Source organism: Nannospalax galili, unplaced genomic scaffold, assembly GCF_000622305.1.
Source record: "Nannospalax galili isolate Female #2095 unplaced genomic scaffold, S.galili_v1.0 scaffold1639, whole genome shotgun sequence".
Classification (NCBI taxonomy): domain Eukaryota; kingdom Metazoa; phylum Chordata; class Mammalia; order Rodentia; family Spalacidae; genus Nannospalax; species Nannospalax galili.
In genome coordinates, this window is record NW_008343206.1 from 1350968 (window position 1) to 1374182 (window position 23215).

At 55.7% G+C, this 23215-nt stretch overlaps 2 protein-coding genes across 14 annotated transcripts in view; both read right to left on the bottom strand.

Moving 5' to 3' along the window:
• Window positions 1–346: 346 nt before the first annotated feature.
• On the bottom strand, window positions 347–17669 carry Tnnt3 (troponin T3, fast skeletal type). Of its 8 annotated transcripts, none has more exons than XM_008839212.3 (17): window positions 17578–17666; window positions 14837–14871; window positions 14708–14721; window positions 13893–13910; window positions 12576–12593; window positions 12360–12374; window positions 11339–11350; window positions 11110–11124; window positions 7899–7917; window positions 5573–5618; window positions 4319–4435; window positions 4150–4227; window positions 3886–3999; window positions 3675–3784; window positions 3428–3518; window positions 2389–2429; window positions 347–576 (listed from the first exon to the last, which is right to left on the bottom strand). In XM_008839212.3, exons 2-17 carry the CDS (start codon window positions 14851–14853, stop codon window positions 522–524), a joined length of 780 nt encoding a protein of 259 aa, XP_008837434.1. In that variant the 5' UTR covers window positions 14854–14871; window positions 17578–17666; the 3' UTR covers window positions 347–521. The 8 variants fall into 8 exon arrangements, with proteins under 8 accessions (XP_008837434.1, XP_008837433.1, XP_008837436.1 ...); XM_008839211.3 differs by lacking the exon at window positions 2389–2429 and adding an exon at window positions 1746–1786 and having other exon boundaries at window positions 17578–17661; XM_008839214.3 differs by lacking the exon at window positions 11339–11350 and having other exon boundaries at window positions 17578–17669.
• Window positions 17670–22614: 4945 nt separating this feature from the next.
• Lsp1 (lymphocyte specific protein 1) overlaps window positions 22615–23215 on the bottom strand; it is a 34575-nt gene continuing 33974 nt past the window's right edge. For 3 of the 6 annotated variants that reach the window (XM_008839220.3, XM_017799673.2, XM_017799677.2), the window contains exon 11: window positions 22615–22993. The gene's annotated coding sequence lies outside the window, so the exon portion shown is untranslated. The remainder of the gene's footprint in view (window positions 22994–23215) is intronic. The other 3 variants (XM_017799676.2, XM_017799675.2, XM_017799674.2) reach the window with 3 other exon arrangements.

The window sequence follows — 23215 nt, forward strand, 5'->3', positions numbered from 1 at the left end:
TCCCTAACTCTCCCCAGGCCAAGTCGTTCTTCCCCAAATAGGGCTCAGGGCTGCCCAGGCAGCCTTCTCCCTGTCGACAAAGATGGGTCTCACATGGAGGGTTCTGGGCAGGGGAGAGGGGTGCCCTGGGGGTAAAAAGACTCTGATAAAAACAGCTACAGGCTGAGTCCTAAAGTTTGTCTGAACCCAGCACCATGTACAGCCGGGCCATGGCTGCTCACAGTAATAAGAAACCCTGAGCTCTCTGTGGCTGTTTTGAAGTGGGCTCCTGTGGGTACTCCTGCCCTTGAACCCCACCACCCAACCTCCCCTAGGTCCCCTATGCATGACAGCATGCACTCAGTAGAGAGGAGTCTGGTAACTTTATTCCGAGACCCCAGAAGACGGGGACATCGTGACAGGATGGACCCCGAGTCCCACAAGGAGCCCAGACACGAGGGCTGCCAGGTGCGGAGCTGGAGAGACAGGCTGCAGCGGAAGTCAGGCAGGCAGGTCTCTGCCACTGCACCCTCCTGACACCTTTACTTCCAGCGACCTCCAACCTTGCCCTTGGCGGTGGCACCGGCCTTTTTGCTGCTGCAAAGGGGAAGCAAGTTGTGCTTGAGGGTCAGTGGGTTTTGTTGGCCGGCGGAGACCCTCAGCTCGGTCTCCTCAAGCTGCTGCTCCCGATCCCTGATCCCCATGCGCATACTTCATTCCAACCTGAGCAGTGTTTGCTGACTCACCTGCAGTGGGCCCAGCGGGGCCTGGGTACTTAGTGCGGTTAGGACGGGGTTATCTGGTTACTGGGTTCACCTTCTATCCTCCTGCCTCTCCCAGGGGGACCGCTGCAGATGGACATACCCTATCCCAGCTCAGACTCACTGTCAAATGCGTACTATTGTCTTTCCCCTTCTGGACAGCAGCTGTCTCCAGGACTGTGGCCCTGTTATCTTGAGGCCTTCTGCACCCCAGCTGCACCCCAGCATGACACTGAGCTCAGGGTCCTGGTAATCTACTGTTGCAACTGGTCCTGGGTGCTCTCTCTCTCTCTCTCCCTCTCTCTCTCTCTCTCTCTCTCTCTCCCCCCTCCCTCTCCCTCCCAGCTGGCTTGGAACTTACTGAATAGCCAAAGATAACCTTGAACAAGATCCTCCTGCCTCCCAAGTTCTGGGATTACAAGTATGTTCTACCATGCATGGTTTAAGCAGTTTTGGGATCCAACTCAGGGCCTTGTGCATGCTAAGTAAGCACTCTACCAACTGAGCTGTACCCTACCACTTCCTTTGGGGCATTTTTTTTTTTTTTTGTAAATTGAGATGGGGCTAGCCCACAGTGGCCCTGGAACTCCTGCCCCTGCCTCCAACTCTGGAGGAGTGCTGGGGTTATAGATGTTCGCTATTGCGCCCTGTTGCTCAGGGTGGCCGAGGGGCTGGGGATAGGGCACTGGCTCCTGTGTCCACCAAACCAGGTTACTTTTGAGACTGAAACACTGAAGAGCTGGCCATGCTAAGCTGTTCAGTCTCCTGCCACAGGTCTCTCTCCTTGGTGGCCAGCGAAGAATAGGACAGGAAGTTGTCACTAGCAAGACCTATCTGGCACTTCCTGTGTGCAGAAGTCAGAGGGTCCCAGCATCCAGTTAGTTAGTCTTGTTACTGCTCTGCCAAGAGCCAGCCTCGGGAACCCTTACTCAGGGACCTACTAAAATATCGAGATCCTGGGGGCTTTGTGCCCAAGGCAGAGAGAGGATGGGTTTCATTACTTACTGCTTCTGGGCCTGGTCGATGCGGCTCCTGAGAGTGGTAATCTGCAAGAACACAGGTGACTTACTGTGACGGGGACCCGGGAAACCCAACTGAGCATGTCTTTACCACAGGGTGGACCAGCGGTGGTATGTCCACCACATCGTCACTGTGGGGGCACAGCCTCCTGAGCCAGCATCCTTCCTGTCTCCTGGCTCTTTGGTGAGAGATCACTGCTCTCAGACTGCGTCTGGACTTTCTCTGGCTTCCACACACAGCAGCTCCCAGCTAACCACTTACCTTGTGGCTGTGGCAGGATATGGGCGAGGTCGGGGGACAGGGTGGAGGTGGCCTTCAGACCTCCCTTGCTGTTCTAGCCTTGACCCCTGACCTCGACCTTCCTGTTCCTTGGCCCATGGCCCCTGCTCCTGACATGGTGACCCAGAGGCTCTGTCTGGGAAGGTTAAAAACCTTCCTTTCCTACCTGCCAACAAGGGCAGCAGCTGGCCCTGTAGCCACCACCTGGGGGCAGGAAGGAGGAGCTGGGGCAGGAGAGAAGAGCCCTCGGCCACCAGTGTCCTCAGCGACCCAAGTCTTTGCCATGCGAGAGCCTAGCTGAGCATCACACACCCACAAGCCTGGCCTGCGGTGGGCTCTGCCTACTCACAACTTGGCCAGCATCTCCACTCTGGCCCGGAGGGTCATGATCTAGAAAAATTGAGATGATTACCAGGTTGGGTGGGTGACTGAGGCTTCGAGGCCCTGTTAAGTGTCAGACCAGCCGTTTGATGGCCCTGGAGGCCTTCAGAGCCCAGGAGACCTTACGTGGGCAGAGCATACCTGGAATCTGTGGGGCCCTGACTCAGGTCCTGTTGCTGAGGAGACTGTCCTGGGTTCTACTCAGTGGAACCATCTCTGGGCCAGCCCCTGGGACAGCTTTGAGGCTGAGGAATGGGTCTCTTTCTGGGGATGCTCAGGGAGGAGCATAGAGCCCATGGCTCTGTGAGAGTTGAGCAATTGAGGCCCAGGTAGCCCATCAGGCCAGAGGTTTCCAGAAGGAGCCAGAGCTTGTAGACTGTCTGTTTTGTCCTCTGTGAGAGATGCCCCCTGGGTGTGTCCTGTCCCTCTGGACACTGGATGGGCATGAGGGGCCCAGCCGCACAGCTTTGCTGCACTAAGCACAGAGGTCCCAGGACAGGCACTCTCCTCCCTGGATCCACGATAGGCAGGAATGAGCTCAGCTTCTGTCCCAGACCCCAAGGCCCCACTTCTGTAGCCCCTACTTTGCCCTTAGCACCAGTGACTGTCTGGGAAGGTTGCTTCTGCTCATGAGTGTCATGAGCAGCCCCAGTCTAGGTTGTCAGCTTCCCAGAGGCAACTCAGCCCTGGCCTCCCTTCCCCGGTTGTAGGGTTGTAGATGGTGTGAATTACCCTGTCTGCCTGCTCAGAAGAAAGAGCTGTCTTAGGAGCCTCAGCAGTGGGAGAACTCATGACAGCTCCAGCCTTGGCCAATTCACCTGAAGGGCCCAAGCTGATGACTCAGGTGCCTTCCCTGAAGGACAGTCTCCAAGCAATGGCCCCCAGCTAAACTCAGTGGGGACAGGTCTCAAGGTAAGGGCAGGACCAGAGTATGTGGGGAGGCAGCTGACCTCCCTAGAGGGTGAGACCCTGAAGCAGGCCCAAGAGCCAAAGGTGCCTAGACTTACATCATATTTCTGGCGCCTCAGCTTCTCCCCAAACTCGAATTTGTCGGTCTCCAGTTGGTACAGGGTGTCCCAGAGCTCCTTGGCCTTGTCCCTGGAAGATGGAGAAGGGGAGGCTTGATGGAATGAGTCAGAAAGGTCGGGCAGGAAGGTAGGTGGCTTCCTGCTCCAGCCACCATGCAGAGCTGGGACTCAGCACTTTGGGGGAAGGGCCTGGCACGGTTTGAGGGCCACCCTGTGGTCCCCCTACCTCAGCTTGTCATCACTGAGGTGGTCGATGTTCAGAGGCTTGCGTCTTTCTGCAAGAATCTTCTTCTTCATTTCCCGGGCCGTCTGCTTCTTACCTCTCTTCTGGTCGGCCTGGGGGAAGGAGAAGAGCGAGGGGCATGTTGGAGGAGAAGCACAGCAGGAGCACTGGCCCTGCGCTAAGGCCGCCATGGGGCTCTAAGCACGTGCCTCACCTTGGCCAGGTAGCTGCTATAGTTGGCACCCATGGAGGACAGGGCCTTCTTCTTCTTCAAGTCATCCTCGGCTCTCCGCTTGGCATCTTCCTCCTCTCTCCTGGCCTTCTCCTCCTGTGGAGGAGCCATTCCCAAGATCCTCAGGGGAAGGACAGGGAAGGAAGGCCCAAGTCCTGGCACTTGCGTGTGTGTGTGTGTGTGTGTGTGTGTGTGTGAGAGAGAGAGAGAGAGAGAGAGAGAGATGGGGGGTGGCACGGTCCTTACCGCCAGTCTGTTTTGGCGTTCCCGTTCTTTCTCAGCGCGGATCCTCTGCTGCTCAGCCCTCTCCGCACGGCGCTTCTCCTGCAGCCAAGAGGGCAACGTAGTCAGCACTACTCTACCATGCCCAACCCCGCAGCAGCACCCAACGGCCTCTCAGGGCAGCCAGACTCACAATCCTCTCCTTGAGCGCGATCAGCTCCTCCTCTTCTTTCTTCCTGGCCTCAAAGTGGTTGTCAATAAGGGCCTGCAGCTCCATGAGGTCCTTGTTTTGACGCTTCTTCTGGATGTCCTGGGGTGGACAGAGGCCTTCAGTTCCCACCCCTCCTCACCAGCCTGGGACCCACTGGCTGCTAAAGGCACCTTCTGCCTTAGAGAGAGAGGTCGTGCCTCCTCTGGCCAGGTCCCCACAACTGCTGCCATCCTGGGGCCCAGGATGGCCTGACACACAAATCCCGGGGGTGAGGTAGTACCCTTCCTGTGGAGAAGCCCAGGCCCTGGCTAACTACAAAGCCAGTGGTCCTGAAGTGGACTGGCTCAGAGATGTCTGTCTGAGCCTGGCAGAGAGAAGACCGCGAGATTAACCGTGGATAGATAGGTGTTTGAACAGATGAATGGGGGGATAATGGTAGAAAGTTAAGTGAAGAGTTAGGTGGATGAGTGGATGGATGATTGGAGAAATGGATAGATAGAAGGTAGATAATGAATGGGTAGAGAAAAGGATGGATGAGGGGTGGGTGGGTGGATAGATGATGAATAAACAGATGATGGAAGGACAGACGGACAGGTGAATGGAAATGGCTGGATGGATGAGTGTATGGAGGATGAATGGCTGATGGGTGGATAGATGGATAGAGGGTGGGTGGATGATGGGTGGATAGATGGATGGAGGATGGGTGGATGGATGGAGGATAGATGGAGGATGGATGGATGATGGATGGATGAAGGGTGGATAGATGGATGGAGGATGGAGGATGAATGGCTGATGGGTGGATAGATGGATGGAGGATGGATGGAGGATGGGTGGATGGATGGAGGATGGAGGATGAATGGCTGATGGGTGGGTAGATGGATAGAAGGTAGACAGATGATTAGTGAGTGGGAAGCAGATGGAGAAGCGCATGGATGGTTAAATAGATGATGGGTGACGAGTGGATGAAATGTGTGGGTGGATGGATTGGCAAGTGGGTGGGTAAGTTGATGGATGGATAGAAGGATGGATAATGGATGGGGGATACAAAACGGGTGGAGGAGAAGGGAAGAGGATGTTTGTTTCTAAAGGCGTTTTTTGGGGTCCAGAAATGAACTGTGGAAGTGTGGTCTGAGCTGGGCAGCCCTGGGTCTGGCTGCTTGGGAGCATGTGACCTTCTGACTCCTGGCCTGGAGTTCAAAGTTTGGGTCTGGCTTCATCTGGAGCTTATAAACTTACATCGAAGTCTACTTTCTCCCCTTCTGGGATCTTAGGAGCAGTGAGTCTGAGGAAGAGATGCAGAAATTATTTCACAGGCAGGGACGGGGGACCTTCCTGCAGTGGAGGTCAGCTAGCTCTGGACCCAGCCTGACTCTCCTCCTCATACACCTTGGCACCCAACACAGGACATCCTGCCCAATGGTGAGTTTCCTTAAGTTTTTGTTCTCAGTGACTTGACCCTTCCTAGAAGGTCTAACCCTTCCTGTTGCTTCTGCTGTTCTGCCTGCAGCTTCACCCCACCTTTCTCAAACACTTAGACAAATGTCACCAGGTCCTACTGGAAGGCAGGGTGGCCACCAAGGGCCCTCCAGCGGCCGGCAGCGTTGGCCTCTGGGGTGAGCCCTGCCCCGTGGCTCTGGCTACTCTTTTCATCTTTCTTTCTAGGAGCCCAAAGGAAGGAGGCGGGGGACTGTGAGGGGAGAGGCGCCCCCAGCCTGCTGGCCACGACCCCCTTCTCCCGCCAACACATTCCAGATGGAGCGGGGAGTGGAGACAACTGCGGCTTTTAGAAGCCAGCCGCAGAAGAAAGGGGAGCTGACTATCACTCAAACCTGGAGAGGGAAGGGATTTTTCTAAGCTCCAAAGCCCCAAAGTTCCCTCCAAGGGAAAGCTGTACAGATGATGTCGTGCAAATGAAAAACTTATGTATGTGGGGGAAAAAAGAGGTAAAAATCAAAATGCAGAGGGGGAAAAAACAGACTGAACAAAACTTCTCAGCAAATACAGAGAAGACTTATATCCTTGAGTAAACTGAGGATTGCGCAAGCACGGAGACGCGTCAGCCATGAGATAAATGAGCAGAGGGCACAAGCAACCGACTTGCAAAGAAAGATAACCACTTAACAAACACAGACGGTTGGCGGTGGTGCCATCCGAGGGATGCTAAGGTAAACAACCACGAGATGCCGTTGGCTGTTCATCAATGGGTGAGGGGCAGACACCCATTCCCGCCTTTGGGCACGGAGGGTGTGGGACACAGACGGCTCAGGCTCACAAGCCCACGTAGGAGGCCTCCTTGGCCGGGCCTCGGTGGAAAGCAGTTTGGCAGTGAATGTCTAAGTCTTCAGAGTCTTTGTCCTCTTTGACCCAGTAATTCCAGTTCTGGGAATGTGGCCTAGGCAAACAGCCCTCAAGACGGAAAATGCTTTCTGCCCAGTGTTATTTATGATAGTAAAATATCAGGGGAAGCCTGCGATCGGGGCATGGTTAGGAAAATTATGGTTTGTCCAATTGATGGAATATTATGTGGCCATTCAAAATATTTAAGAAGACTATGTAAAAACATGGAAAAATACTTATGAATAGTGCTAAATTTTTTAAAAAAGCAGAACTCAAGACTGTATAGACAGTCCTGTGTTTGAAAAAACATAGTCAAGATCTTTATTTTCCAAGAACTTTGCATGGAAAAAGAGTAGGAAGAAGTAGACAACCCCCACCCCTGTTCTGGTCCTTCCCGCAGTCTGGCTGGTGGGTGAGTGAGAGAATTATGGATGAATTTTTTTCCCTTCATTTGACTTTTATGTATTTTCCAAATTTTCTTAATGAGGTGTTTTATTTTCATATTGAAAACACAAATAATTTTTCTAAAATGAAAAACTATCTCACAATCCGGCTTTACTTGATGTGAACTTGATTTAAAACAAAGTTCAAGGGGGGAACACAGACCGGCCACGTTCCCGGTTTATCTCTGCTCTTCTCTTGAGGATGAGGAGCAAACCAGGGGCATGGGCCGAAAGCAAAGACCCAGTTCAGAGTGAGGGGAAGGAAAGACTCAAAGGGACAAGAGGACATTGTATACAGAGATTCATGGGTTTCTAAGTCCAAGATTCTAGATTAAACAAACCCTGGAACACTCAAAAGTAAGTGAGACCAGGTTGCTCCTGCCCTCAACAACAATGACTCCTAGGGTCCCAACATCCAAGCAGCAGACTCCTTTGAACTAAGTTCATCCAAAATGGATGAACCCGCTGAAGTGAGATCCTTGCCCTTCAAGTACAGTTTAAACATCTGGAGACCTGGGTTAGCCTTCCAGTACAGACAGGCATTGCCAGGCCCCAGAGGCAGGAGACCAGGATGCCTGGGGCCTTGAACCCCACTCCTTGGTCTCAGTCCCCGTTTCTTTCCAGGGGGCCTTTTCTTCCTCCGCTTCCCTGGGTTGTGGGGCAGAACCACACCCAGCTGTCTTCCTGTCATTTCCATGACAACCTTGATCCCTAGTGTCCTGTTTTTCCTCCAAAACAGGTCTAGCATTCCCTCCCCCAGTCCTGCAGGTACCCCAACTTACTTCGGTCTTGGTTTCTCCTCTGGTCATGACAGCCAATGTGGGGAGAGGGAGGAAGAGAGATCAGGTAAGACAGGATGGCCTCTCCTGCCACGGGAACCACCAGCTTCCAACACAGCCCACCCCCACCCACTCTTTTCTCTGAAAGCAAGAGGGTCTTGTCTCAACTCTGAGAAGGACTTAAGGTATGGGGTTGAAGGAAGAAGGGAGCGATCACAGGGGGAAGTATGTGTCTGCGGAGGGATAGGAGGGAATATGAGGCAGGGAGACAGGAAGTCTGGAGGACAGAGCTCCAGAAAGCCTAGGGGGCCGCTAGGCTGCTGGCTTGACCCTACTGACCAACTGCCCACTCTAGGTGGGCAGAAACTTGGCCCTGGCCCCCAGCTGCATGGCAGATACACATAAAGCCACAGGGCTTTGCCACTGAATTCCTGTGCCGGGGAGAAAGAAAAGACAGACAGACGGACAGGCAGAGAGGGCTGAAGAGCCAGAGACACAGACACAGGGTCGCGCCTCATGTGGCAGAGGCTGCCAAAGCCGGGGTCCTGTGAAGATGGAGCAGAGGGCTGCAGCAGCGGCTGGCAGGCCTTACCTTCCTCATCCTCTTCCTGCTCCTCCTCCACGACAGCGTCTTCACGGTGTGGGCACAAGCACACATGCAAGAGAGAAGCCGCACGCACAGCTGCAGCGGCAACAGGGCAGCGGCGGCCACACAAGCAGCAGAGGCAGGCGCGACAGGGGCCGGTACGTGGGGGCAGCCCGGGAGCTCCCCTGCCTTCCCCTGGGCCTAGACCCCTACTTGGACCCTTGTAGCCCAGGCTGGTCTCATGCTCCCTGTGTAGCTAAGGATGATTTTGCATTCCTGATCCTCCTGCCTTTACCTCCCAAAGTGCTGGGATGATAGGTATTGGCCATCACGCCTGGTTTATGTGGTGCTGGGAATCGAACCCAGGGCTTTAGGCACGCTAGGGTAGCACTCCATCTATTGAGCTACATTCCCAGCCCTACAACCAGGATCTTGCCATCTGGGACAACAGGAAGGAACAAAAAGGCCTGGCTATGAGGGGCACGGGGATCTGCCTTGCCCATGTGCATATGGAGGCTAGAGCTGGGATGGAGCTGAGCTGGATGCTGGGCTGGGAGCTGGGCTGGGAGCTGGGCTGGGTGCTGTGCAGGGAGCTGGGCTGGAGCTGAGCTGGGAGGTGGGCTGGGAGCTGGGCTGGGAGCTGGGCTGGAGCTGAGCTGGGAGCTGGGCTGGGAGCTGGGAGCTGAGCTGAGAGCTGGGCTGGGAGCTGGGCTGGAGCTGGGCTGGATACTGGGCTGGGAGCTGGGCTGGGAGCTGGGCTGGAGCTGGGCTGGATACTGGGCTGGGAGCTGGGCTGGGAGCTGGGCTGGAGCTGGGCTGGATACTGGGCTGGGAGCTGGGCTGGGAGCTGGGCTGGAGCTGGGCTGGATACTGGGCTGGGAGCTGCCTCTTTACCCATGAGCAGGTCCTGAGGCCTGCCCTCTACCTTCAAGGTGAAGTGAAAACCACATGTCATGGAACCGTCCATTACCTAGGGCTCATCAATAGCTATGAGTTTTGGAGGGTTCAGCCCTCTGGGCAGAGTGCGGGGGGTTAATCCTAGAAATCTAACCCCCTGGCTTCTCTCCAGAAGTCTGGGTGGAGCTTGTCTGCTTGCTCTAGAGCCTTGTCTAGGCTGGGTACTCTGGGGTGGGACTGCTTCTCCTGAGCCTGACCCACTCCACTGAAGTTGGGCCTGGTACTGACCACAGCCTGTCTTCGACTACTCCAACAGTGCCCTTCCCTACTCTGTCCTTCAGTCCTGCTCTGAGCCTTAGGTGGCATTGAGGCCTTGACGTGTGCTCAGTTTGCCTCCGTAGGACACAGTCCTGGTAGGGAAAGCATCTATGATCTGTAGAGCCTTCCTTTGCACATGGCCAGTGGTCAGCAGGCCCCATCCAAGGCTGGGGTGGGGTGGGGGGTCTAGCCTGCAGGTTCTGAGCAGCACCCTGTTGGAACACCTCTTCCCCACTCCTAGATCACACAGTTACTCAGCAACCAAAGCACATGACAGAGGCCCCTGGACAGGCAGATCAGTTTTGCTGCCTAACACCTTAGGGGTGAGTGTCCAGGGAGCAGTGGGGTGCTGAAGAGCCTGATTTTGCAGGGGGTCTAGTGGGGCAGCCTGGGGAAGACATGAACAGTTTGCTGGGCTTGCCCCGCCCCCGCCCCCCCCCCCCACCAGGTCCTCCTCAGGCGAGAGGGGCCTGGAATTCTGGAGGACAAGGGCCGGGGTGCTTCTGAGAGTTGCAGTAGAGGAGGCCACAGAGCAGCAGACAAGGCTTCCTGCGTGCTCTGACTCTACCCTCCTGTTATCCACCTGTCCACCAGCCAGCCTCAGCTCTGGTCCCAGGGAGCCTGGTGTCCTAGGTCCCGAAGCTTCGGTCCCTCCTCTAGCATGTTCCTGTTCAGGTGGCCGCCTGGCAGACTCAGCCTTTGGGAACCTGTCCCTCCGCTGAGGCAGAGCGAAACCGGAGGGCCTGATTCAGGCGCCCAAGGCAGCCCCCTCTTCCCTCCCCTAGTGTAACCCGCCCTGCCGCCGGGCCCCTCATTCCTGCCTGCCTGCCAGGTGTGTCTGGCTGGGGCCCAGGCGCTGGGTGGGATGCTGGAACCTGACTGGTTGCCTGTTCTCATGCATGGCCCCTGGCTGTTCCAGGTCCCCCACATCCCCACCTCGGGCCTCAGCCTGACTTTCCGTTTCACCCCATTTGCCCCTCTGCCCTGCCTCAGCCTCACCCCTCCTTTCCTCCCTCTGGCTTGATATACCGGGTAGGGTGGGGGCCATCCCCTTGCCCCTCCTCGGCTGTCTCTACCCATCCTGGTGGGGCCGAGTAGAGTGCCCCAGCACAGTCCTCCCAAGGCTACTCTGCGGACCCAGGGCAGCCTGTGTATTAGGTCCTCGCCTCCCCACGGAGGACCCTGAAGACATTGCTTGCTGCTCCTAGCCCTTAAACAACGGGCCGCCGCCACTGTCAGCCACCTGAGCCAGCAGACCAGGCTAACTCCCACAGTCTGTTCTGTCCCCAGCCCAGAGGCCAGCACAGCCTAGTCAGTAGTGGGGATGTAGGAAAGGGGCAGGAAGCAGGCAGAGAGAGAAGGGAAAGGGAGGAGGGGAAGGCCCCGCGGGCTGTGAGGTGGGCCTGGACCTACCTTCTTGGACTTCCTCTGTGGAGCAGCACCAGGGGAGGAGAAAGGGAGGGAGAGAATGAGTGAGTGGGGGCCGGTGTGGGCAAAGGGGAGGGGAAGGGATAGGTGATGAGTAGAGACAGACGGTGAGTGAATTACACGGCCCCCTCTTGTTCCTTCTTGGCCTGCTCCTGTACATGCCCCCCACAACACGACCACACATGTCATGTGGCATCAAAGTTGTGTCACCTACCTGGTTCAGGGGCTAAGGAGGGCCATGGAACAAGAGGCAAACCGCGGGTCAGAGGTCAGAGAGGAGAAGGGATCCGAGGTTAAAAGGAAACAGCCCGTCGCCGAGAGGCCAAGGGGTGGGATTCATGCAGGAAGCGAGCAAGATACTGTCAGAGTTAGTGGGGTCCTGCCACCCCTGACCCCACACCCTGGTCCTGGGCCCCCTTGAAACTTGGGAGCAAGAGGAACTGAGGGGAACTGAACCCACCTCGGACTTGTCCTGCCTCACAAGTGGGGAAGCTGAGATGAGGGTTGGGACAGTAGCTTTGTTTCTGTTGGGGCGTCTCACTGAGGAGCTCCCAATCCTTTTGCTTGTCCACCCACCTCCTGTCTGTCCTCAGCTAGGCCCCAGCCTAGGTTGTGGCCTAACCTGAGGCCCCTGGACCCCAAGGGAGGAGAACCTAAGACCTGGCCAAGATACTCATTTCTGGCCATCCCAGGGCTACATGAAAAAAGCCTTTCCTTTGGCCGCTGCCTGGCATAGCCTCTAAAGAGATTGGACTGGTGCCTGTCCTGGGGCTGACCTTGGGGCTGATGGTTAGCCAGGAAGGAGGCCTGAGAGGACTTGGTCTTTCCTTGCCTCGGGTCAGGCAGCAGGGCCTCTGGCTTCTCCTATCTCTTTCTCTTATGCCCTGAGTTCTTTTGACATCTTGCCCCAGGGTTCTCATCTAGCAAAGGTGTTAGTCACCACCATAGGCCCAGTGAACTCTCTGGGGTAAAGGCTACAGCCCAACCCTGGCCCTATAGTGTCCCCCACTGCCCCTTCATTAGGCTGCCCTCTCTGAGGTAGGGAACTATGCTCCTTGTGTTCTTACAGTCCTCTCTGGTCAAGCATTGGCCATGGTTAGTGGGTTATGTGGGGCCACATGGGGGGCCCCTTGGCTGGCTGGCGCCTCCCTGCTTCCCTGCCCTCTCCACCATCCCACATGGCTCCAGCCAGACCCTGGGCTCCACATGGGGACCAGAAGTCCTTGTTCTCGTACCTTCCTCCTGGACTTCTGCGGCCGAGGAATTGCCAGGGAGTGCAGGGTGATGGGGAGGAGAGAGGATAGGTTTTAGACAGGAGCACACAGCAGGTCCTTAGAGGCAAGGGCTGGAGTCCCAGCCCCGTGAAAGGAGGGTCACACCAAGGTCACCAGGAGGGCGAAGGACAAGGGCAGGGAGGCTCAGGGTGGGGGTCAGGTCCCGGAGCTACTCACCTTCCTCCTGAGCCTCCTCTGAAGGTGAGCAAAGGTGACAGAGAGGTGGCAGGTGGGAGAGAGGAAGAAGATGTTAGAACAGGGGCTTTCCTGGGTTCTCCTAGGCTGACAGGACAAGCCGCCAGACCGTGTGTCTGGCCTGCAGCAATCAGTGGCACTGAACAGAGGCCTTCCGGCATCAGCCCTTGTTGGCCCTGCTGGGGCACTGAACCTGCACCCTTTCCCACCTCCTGGGGCCTGGCCCCCAACACCCTACATCCCATAGTCAGGTGTCTGTGATTTGGCTTTGCTGGGGAAGGAAATGAGGACCAGGGCCAAAGCCCTGTGCCATGGGGAAACTGAGGACTCTGCCCATTTCTGACCTGGGAGGTCTCATCTAGCTGTCAGGAAGCAAAGTTGGCATCAAGAGGTTTCGAAGAAACGAGACCCTCTTGCATGAACCCAAGAAAGGATGGCCCCCGGAGACACATTTCCCACTGCAAAACCAGCCTCTCTACCTTTCGGCAGCAAAATCTTTGCTCGGGTTGTTAAGGTAGCAGATGTTTTCAAAATATTTTCAAAACATAGCACCCAGCAGCCCTTACAGGATGGCCTGCCTGGTGAGCTGTGTGAAGCCTCCCCAGGCTCAGCAGGTGCCAGGAGCAGGCAGAGCCGTCAGGCCTGGGAACCACTGCGCTGGTCTGCTCCCAGGTGCGCCTGTGCTCAGTGCTTTGCCTGCCCAGGCATGACAGAGCCAGGGAGGGGTCTCCAAGTCAGCCCAAGGGTACGGTGAAGATGAGATGCTGAGAGAGACACAGAGATAGAGACAGGCAGGAGATAGAGAGACAAACAGAGACAAGGAAGAGAGAGACAGAAAGAGACAGAGAGAAACAGGCACAGAGATCGTAACTCAGAGACAGAGAAACACCATTGGACAGATGGAGAGTCCGAGAGACAGATCAGAGACTCTGAGAGGCAGCAGTGCACAGACCAAGACCCCTGATATTAATGAGTTTTTATAGCCAGACCCCAGCCCACTTTACACAATGGACACGGTGATCATGGGAGCAGCTGTGAGTGATTAATGAGTATCTATTAATCAATTGAAGAGGTAGGAGGTTAATGATTTAATTAATGATCAACCATTGACCGTTAATTAAATAATGGCGTTAGTCATTAACATAGGGAAGATGAATGCTGATGGTTAATGGAGAATTAATGACGAGGAAAGGAGACAGCTAACTGTCAAATCAGGGAGGACCCTGAAGGCCGTCCCAAGGATGGGCCTTCAGAGGAGTCCTGGGGCAGGCTGAGGGCTTCCAGGGACTCCGAAGTTACCTTCCTCTTCATATTGCTCTGTACCGGGACAAAACAAAAGAGAGGGCCGTGTTAGCAGAGTGGGCCTGGGGACGGCAAGGTGGTGGAGGGACCAGTCTGCACTGTCCCTGGACTAGCCTGTGTTCCTGCTGGTTAGGGATGGGGTGTGGGTTGGGAGATGACTCCATCCGTGAAGAGCTTTGAGTTGGGTCCCAGGATCTGCATAAAAAGCCAGGTATAGCGGCACATTCTTACAATCCCGGTGCTGGGGAGGTGGTGAGGGGAGGATCCCTGGGGTTTGCTGGTGTGGCCAGTGTAGCCTAATTAGCAAGTTCCAGGTTCATTGAGGGTCCCTGTCTCAAAAAATACAAGGTGCTCACATCTCTGGTCCCAACAAGCTTGTGTGCAAACACACACACACACACACACACACACACACACACGCACGCACGCACGCACGCACACACACAAACACTCGCACACTTTGTGGCCTTGCAGGGGAAGGTGTCTCAGCCAGAAGGGTGACATTGAGTGTCCCTGGATGCCATGTCCTCCTACACTCAAGACAATGACCAAGGGTGAAAAGACGGGGCGGAGGAGCTGCACAGACACTTGAGTCCTCGTGTGCAGGTCCAGAGGTGGAGGTGTGACCACCTCAGAGGAAAGAGGAAGTCAGAGATACAGCACCGTCAGGAGGGGGATGCCTCTGAAGCCCCCTGGTTGATCTAGCTGGTCTGGGACTTCCTCCCCAAGGGGACAAGTACTGTCCAGTCAAGGCCCCTCCCTGTGGGTAACTTCTGTCCAGAGATGGAAGTAAAGAGAAAAGTGACACTCACCCTCAACCTGTTCACTGTCAGGGCGATGGAAGGGGAGAGAGAGAGAGAGAGAGAAAAGATGATGAGTTTCTGAGTTGGCACAGTCGTCCACAGGCGCCAGGGGTCCAGTCCACACAGCAGGGTACTCACGTTTCCTCGTCAGACATGGTGGCGGTGGGTTGTGTCTGGAGAGGGGGTGAGAATAGAGGGGACAGTTAGGAATTGCCCTGGTTTAGAAGCCTTGGAAGGGGGTGAGGATCTCAGAGCCAGGGAGGATTAGAAGGGACAGTCTTGACTGCAGTTGAGGACCACTCCTTGGTTGTCCTGACTGGGCCCCTTTTAGCCCTACGACTCCAATTCCTTCCTTTCTGCCCTGGCTCCTGGAGCCGGCTGGCTGTTAGAAGGCTGCAGTGTCCATTCTACCCCGGGCAGATGTCCTCTCTACAGCCTGGTCATGGAAGATCATCCAGAATGTTCAGGTCAGGGAGGGCCTGCAGGAACATCTGAACCTAGGGATAAACTATTGGTCTGAGTTGGGGACCTCTGGCTGGGGAACCATCCCAAGATGGCTGAACCCAGCTTCTCCAAGGTGATACAGACCTAAGTCTGCCAGGCCCTCAGCCCAGTGAGAACTACTCTTGTCTGATTGAATACAAACTCCTCATGGTTTCTCTGAGGGCCCAGGTCCCCTTTAGAGTACCCCAAAGTTTCTTTAGTGCTCTCCACAAGCCTCTGAGGACCCCCTCCCCTAAAGCACAGAGCTCTCAAGCTGTTTGGTCTCCTCTTTTCTGTACGATACGGAGACCCTGAACTCAGGGGGCCTAGACAACTTCTCTGTGGACTGCTGGAGTTTCACATGCATGTGCTGAGTGGACTGAGGCAACGGCACCCCAGGTTTCTCAGTGCTGTGCCCAGGTGCGGTGGCCACAGGGAAGTGAAGTCAGGGATGGTCCTCCATGAGCCGGCCGCCGCACATGCCTGCAGTGGCCAGGGCCTGGAACACCCTAGCGGCTATATCAGAAGTGATGGCTCTGGGTTTGAAAAACAAAGTTAATGACAACATCCCACAGCGGACTTGAAGTATAAGAAAACAGCTTCACTAGCTAAAAATGCATCGCAGTTTGGTGTTAAGGTGGGAGCTAGCTTTTCCAGACCAAATTAAGCTTCCTGTAAAAATTAACCCGCAGATATCTGGGAGACCCTGGGCAGGCACCAGCTTCAGCCCTGGCTCATCCCAGAGCTCCTCTGTGAGACTCTATGAACCATGAGCAGCCTTGATTATTTCCTCTGCCAACCAGCCCTACAGCTGGCCCTGCCCTGGTCCCTGCCAACCCCCCTGATGCCACCTTCACTGCCCTCTCGGTGGGACGACTGTCTGTGGAGTGGGAAGGTCAGTGGGGTACAGTGGTAGAGCCTGAGCCCCACCCTGCTTCATCCAGCTCTGGTCTCCGATGGGCCCACACACCTGTCAAAAGTGCAGGGAGGGGGACCGTGTTGCCCACAGGCCAGGGGTGGGGTGGGGTGCATTTACAAGGAGCAGAGCCAGTAGCAGCTGAAGAGTCCAAAAATAGGCATTAAAATTCACAAGGCTCCTCTGCCCCGAAACCCAAGACAGCAGGAGGCAGGGTAATGAGGGCAACCAAGCCATCTTGGCCCCTCTCCTGGTTTCTGTAGGCATCCAGCGGGGGCGCCTGTACCCTCCCAAGGCAAGGCAGCAAAGGGCCTTCCTTCCAGGTGGGGAAACTGAGGCTCCTACTTCTCTGAGGAGCTCCTGGAGGCCCGCTTGGGCTACTGTGCTCCCCCCACAAGCCTGTATCAATGTCCCTGTAAGTTGGGGAGCGTCGGGGGGGGTTGGGGACAAGGACAAGGATGACCAATCAACAGCTGAGAGGGAGACCAGTTGTCCAGTGGAAGGTTCTGGCCTCAGAGGGGACGTATGTGAAAATAGCCCGTGAGGTCAGACTCCTTGGGGTACATGCCATCCTCCTTTCCTTCAAAGGTGACAAAACCCAAGGACTGGAGGGGTAGGGTGGGGAGCAACAGGCCCTGGTGCACTTACTTGCCGTGGGATCTTGATCACACCCCTGCCTTGGGTCCAGACCCCCCCACCACACACACACACCAACCCTGGACCCATCTCCTCCCGGGATTCCTAAGAGCCTCAAGAAAGCTAGAAAAGTCGGGGACCTCTCCTCGGGGATTTCAGAAAGACTGGGATCAAGAGGTGTAGGCTGGGGCCTCTTGGGAACACCTGTTCTTCTTAGCCTCGAGCAAGGTGGGATGTGAGCTTTGTGCTCAGGCCCCATCCCTCCCCTTCCCTGTGGTGCCCCAGTTTGGCTCCGGTCTGCCCCTGACCTGGACCTTAGGAAGCTGCCCCAAGGCCACTTAGAGCCCAGCTATCTCTTCCTTTGAATCCCTTCCTGGGTGACCTGAGATAAGTAAGCCCTTTGTCTCTAGGTCATGACAGTAGATCAGGGCTCAAAGCTCTAGGCTCCTGGGATAAACTACATCCCATTCCTGTCCTCAGGGCACCCACACAGAGCCCAAGGGGTGGGGGCACACAGCTGCATCCCAGCAGGCAGCCCTCCCAGCTCTGGGCAGTCCCTGATGAATGTCTCCTGCCCTGCAGCAGGAGGCCTTCTAACCACTCCCCCATCAGGCTCCCGAGACCCCTCCCCACTGCCTCATTCCAGACCCTTTTGTTCTGGTTTGGAGTTTTCTTCAATGTCATCCTGAGGTTCACACAACAGCATGGCCCTGTGTCAGAACCTCGGTCTTGGCCACCTGGCTTCAGGCACCACGCCTCTAGTCATGCACCTGTAATGCAGCATGGGGCCCAGGTCCACCTGAGTGTCACCCACCCTAGGCAGGCCGTTGGCATTCATACCTACCTGCAGTTGAGTCTGAGAAGGGCTGGGGGCTCCTGTGGACAGGACCAGCAGCAGTCACTGTCACACAGCCTCACCCCCTCATGTTATAGTGACATTCGATCTTCCCCGGCAGCCCATTGGCCAACAGATGGGTGGCCAGGGCATGGGGCATGGGGAGAAGGAGGGTGTGCCTGTGCAGGCCCCTGACCAAGTATAGGAATAGCCAGAGAGGAAGAGGCCGAAGGAGGCAAGGATGGAGGAGACGTGCTTAGAGGACAAGGCGAGGGCCCCGCCTGCCCCAGAAAGGTGTCAGCTGCTATTTTTACCCCTCCCGCCCTAGCAGTGGGCACATACTTGATGGACTGGGGAAGGGAGGAGGAATGGATTGGATGACCCTGGGGTGGAGCCCAAGGCTGGGATGGGGCTTCAGGCTCCCCTGCGTGGGTAGTAGGTAGGCATGGATGCTTCACTGAGGTCAAGGGTCCAATGCCATGTGATACCCATTGCCTTACTTCCTCCACCAGAAAGACAGTCCTTGGTGCCCCCAGAATTAAGGCCCCGGGGTCCCCAGCCCCCATCAGACTGAGGTCCTTGGCAATCAGGCCCATTTCTCCAAATGGACACCATTTGGATACATAGCATGAAAGGTTCAGAGAAATGATGACCTAAGCCCTGTGGTGGCTCCGCTGTCCGACTTCTACAGTGGTCGGGGCCTCCCAAGGCCAAGTCGTGCTTCTGCTGTTGGTCTGGAGGCTTATTGACAAATGGTGGAGCTCCAGAGGCCATCTTTCTGTCTGGGGGCCCGGGGCCTGCTGGGCTCTGAGCAGGCTGGGCCATGAGCCCACAAAGCCTAGCCTTTTTTCCTCAGGACTCCAGGGGGCACCATCCAGCCACAGACACCTCTGCTGGGTCTCCAATGGTCCTTTTGTGTCTGGATGGCCCTTCCTCTCAGGAAACCAAGGCATTAAGCAGAGAGAAAACTGCCTGGCACTTCCCACTCCCCCGACCCTCCCCAGAGTACACGGACTGGGCATGGCTGATGGGGTCTATGGAACTGCCCAGTTCAGGGAAGTCAATGTCAAGTGTGAAGGAAGTGACCAGGTGAACCCTAGGCTCCTGTCCTCCAGCATCCTAGGGTTAAGGACATCAAGATAGCCTACAGGAGGGTCATGGTGGCCCAGTCTCATTCAGATCTCAGGCCTTCGGGAAGAGTGGGATTTACCCCCTCAACTGCTTTCTACATCTTGGAGACGGAAGCTAGACAGTATCAGAGGCATGCAAGAGCTAGCCTGTGGTCACGGGCCGGGGGCAGGGGGCAACCTCCTGGTCTGCGGACTCAACCTCCTCTTCTCCTCTGCTCTGAGAACCTGCCCCTTAGAAGCCCCTTAAGGCTGAAGTTGCTGGGCCATCCCTTCCTTCCCAGTCAGAGCCCCTGCCTCCCCCTGTATCCATCCATGTCCTCAGATGGGAGAGGATTCTGCAAGCCCCACACAGCATGAATGCCTGGTTCACTCTAACCAGTTCTCTGGCCTTGGGGGTCAGATGGAGTTTATGAAAGCCCCATGATAGTGCCTAGGGGCCCTCCAAGTCTCTCCTATGGTGGGGCCAGCCTCCCTTCTCAGGCCAGCATCCCTGGCGAGTAAGGCTCGGTGTGCGGCTCAGCTGAGGTGCACGTGGGCAGTAGGTTTGGGAGAATTTGGGCCAGTCTGAGGCCCTTGCTGAAACTCTGTATCCGGCAGCTTTTGCCTGGGAGAAGTCAGGGTCCTTAGAGGCCTGTGGGTGGCCATGCCACCCTCTTTGCAGTAGCCCTGCATGGCCAGCAGGGGAGGGTGGCTGCCCACTTAGGGAGCCTTTGGCAGGTGCTCTGGATGAGGTCAGAGAAACAAGGCAAGTCTTATTTTGGGTAACAGTTACCTCCTCCTCAGGGCATCAGGCCCAAGGTACAGCAGGACAGCATAGAGTGGGCACCACTGGACCCACTGCTGACAGCCACCAAGGACTTAAGCAGGCCAGATAATACATGCCAGGTAACCCACTCCACATCCCACTTGGCCTAGCTGGGGCTGGGTGGGCAGAAGTTTCCCCGAGGAGCTGGGGAGAACTGGAGACCTTTGTGGAGGCCAAGGATAGTCTGTCGGGTGGTGGGTGGACTTCCACCCAGAAGGAAACTGAGGACCTAGGGTATGGAGTGCTTGTGGGGGACTCTTCAAAGTTGGTGTGTGCAGAGCTGAGCCCAGGCGACAGAGGAGGCTAAAAAGGGCCTGTCCTCCTGGTGTCTTGGTGCCAGTGGCCTGGGTGGGTAAGTAACCTCCGGGATGGTGGGGTGGGCAGAAGCCCTTCAAAATGGGTGCTAAGGGGGCCGAGAGTGGAGGAACCTGTAAACCCTAAGCCTCACTCAGTGCCCCTGGTTGACCTACTGTGGCTGGCTCTGCCAAGCCTAGGATAAGAGTAGCTGATACGGTACTTGGGACTCAGCCACTGCAAACCAGGCAGCAGCTGTCCCTGTGTCTGATGGCTTTTCATGGTTCTGAAGCACACTGATTGATTCTGCAGGTATCAGGGCATCTGCTGTGTGCTTGGGTTTTTACTTTGAGTGAGGCCTGCAGGAGTAGGCAGTTGCTGTTGGGTCCCTCAGGAGGCAGATGGGAGGATGGAAGGCCGGGGCATCCTTAGCTGGGGTCTCACCAGGGGTGGGCAGTGCTACAGCAAGCAGTGGACTCCACACCTCAAACCTGAGCACCATTTAGTGGAGTTGGACTCGGAGGACAGACCCTGTGTCCTCCTCCTGAGGCCTAAGCGAGAGGCTGGGCAAGTCAGGGAAGCATGGCATGTTGAATATCCTGGACCCTGCTGCTCGCCGTGCCCACTTGATCCCATGCTAGTGTCTCACTCTCTGTCCTGTTGTCCTTGAAGCAGCTCTGCCCGCTCACCATTCTCCTGAGTGGAAAGGCAGGGAGTGCCCTGTGTCCTGGAGAGGCTCCTGGTTGAGCAGGGCAGGACCCTGGATGTTCTCCCATGGTGACGCTGCGTACAGGAGGGATGGAACCATCTGCCTCCCTGCTTGGCAGCTCTATCTGCTGAGCTTTAATCTTCCTGAGCTGTGCATTTCCTAAGGTAGGCAGGGTTTGAAGCTTTCAGAAAGTCAAGGTTCTGAATGGCTAAGCAGGTTCTTATGGTCAAGCTTGGACCATAAGCAGTCAAGGAGCTCCAGAAGGCAACAGGGTTCAGAGCCAGGCCCCAGTGAGGGCCTGGCCAGGGGAGGGAGTCCCCCAGGAGGACACCCCAGCCTACCTCTTATTAGCTCTTTTCTGCAGCCACCACCCACTCACTTGTCCTCTCACACCCACTACTCCCCTTCTCTCTCACCTCTTCTCTTCTCACCGTCTTCTATGCAGTTACCAACTGTCCACTCATTCACCAACACATCTGCCAGCCTACCCATCCATCCATCTCCCCACCATCCATCTCCCCATCCATCTACCCACCATCCAACTCCCCACCATCCATCTCCCCATCCATCTACCCATCCATCCATCTCCCCACCATCCATCTCCCCACCATCCATCTCCCCACCCATCTACCCACCATCCATCTCCCCACCATCCATCTACCCACCATCCATCTCCCCACCATCCAACTCCCCACCATTTGTCTACCCATCCATCTCCCCACCATCCATCTCCCCACCATCCATCTACTTACCATCCGTCTACCCATCCATCTCCCCACCATCCATCTACCCATCCATCTCCCCACCATCCATCTACCCACCATCCATCTACCCACCCATCCATCTACCCACCCATCCATCTACTCACCCATCCACCCATCATCCATCCATCCACCCACCTCTGAACCTCTCACCTATTCACCTATCCATTCATTACCCACCTCCCATCCATCTATCTGTCCATCTGTCATTTATCCATCCATCCATCACCCATCTGTCCATCTACCCACTCACCCACCCATTCATCCATTTACCCATTCACCCACCCATCTATCTGTCCATCCATTCGTTCACCCACCCATGAACTCACCCACCTACCCACCATCTACTTGCCCATTCATCTTTCCATCTATTATTCACCCATTCACTCATCTATCCATCATCCCCCTACCTACTGTCCATCAATCATCTGTATTCCCACCCCTCTACCTGCCTGTCCCCTATCAAGCAATTCATCCATACACCCATCTTTCAACTCACCCATCCAATCATCCATTCATGCACCCATTCGTCCATCCATTCATCCGACATATAGTCATCCACCCATCTGCCCGATCATCCATTCACCTATCAACCCACCTGTCCCTCCATCCATCTGTTAATCTACCCATCCACCTACCTGTCCATCCATCTATCTATCCAGCCATCCATATCTACCTATTCACCTACCTCTCCATCCATTATCTGCCCGTCCACCTATTCATCCATCTATCCATTTGTCCATTATCTACCTACCTGTCCATCCATCCATCTATTATCCTGCCCATCCACTTACCTATCAATCCATTTGTCCATCCAGCCATTCATGTCTACCCATTCACCTACCTGTCCATCCATCTCTCACCTGCCCATCCACCTACCTATTCATCTGTCTATCCATTCATCCATCATCTACGCATCCACACAGCTGTCTACCCATCCATCCTTCGTCCATCTATCCATCTACTTGTTCACCCACCAAGCCTTCACAGAGCCCCTCCTGATGAGATGGGGATGCCCTGTGGTGGCACTTATCTTCAGTGACACCGCCAGGCACAGAGGAAGTAGTCTGGTTCAGGTGCTGTGAGGTCTATTTTGGTTCAGGCAAGGAAGTTTTATCAACGCTCTAGAAGGGGAATGTGGGTCATATCCATTACTGATACCCCAATTTGAACACTCCACACCTCAGATCCTGGAACCCAACACTGTGTAAGGCCACAGGACAGGACAGGTGGTTGCCTGCAGAGCTTTGCAGTATGGGGTAGAGTGGTCAACAGACATGGTCCTTCTGTCCTGACAACCCTGTTCTCTTGTCTCTCCCCCGTTAGTGAGCACAGGAGAGCCAGGGCATGGGGGGCACTCAGGGAGCTTTATTACACAACATGAGGTGTTTGAAAATGGGGCAGGAGAGGACACAAGCACTCAGCACAGGGGCAGGAGTCCCTTGCATCTGGGTGGGATCTGGCCTTCTCTCCTCCAGCTTCCTTTGGGAGATCTTGGCCCATCTAGAGGGTGGTCTCTTAGGCTGATGGTGAAAGAGAGAGTTGAGGGAATCAGAGAGGGGGAGGAAATAGAGGACAGAGGGTCCAGGAGAAAAAGGAGCAGGTGGTGGCAGTCGGGTTGTCGGAGGCACGAGAGCAGGTAAGGCTGGCAACGGGAAGCGACTTCTTGGCCGGGGTGGGGTGGCATCTGACTGGAGTCTCCCCTGGGAACACTCACCTACACCTGCTGAAGCACAGGCAAAGGTATGGGGTGCATTAGGCTGGGGCCAGAAGAGAGGTCATGACCCACCCCCATGCCTCTATCGCCCTAGTAGACATTGGATCCCATCATCATGCCCCTTCCTACTCCCTGGGGAAGTTCCTGCTTGCAGTGGCCACTTGGGGAGACCTGTTTCTCAGGGCACGTTCTGTCTTGGGCCTGGGCTGGCTCAGGAAGAAATGCTGCACC

What these genes read in the sequence shown, in the direction of transcription:
- Tnnt3 (XM_008839212.3), bottom strand. An exon ending in ATAGCAGCTACCTGGCCAAG is followed by an intron (nt 3,785 to 3,885) that starts GTGAGGCACGTG and finishes TCCTTCCCCCAG; the next exon opens with GCCGACCAGAAGAGAGGTAA. An exon ending in TGAGGCGCCAGAAATATGAT is followed by an intron (nt 2,430 to 3,427) that starts GTAAGTCTAGGC and finishes CAATTTTTCTAG; the next exon opens with ATCATGACCCTCCGGGCCAG.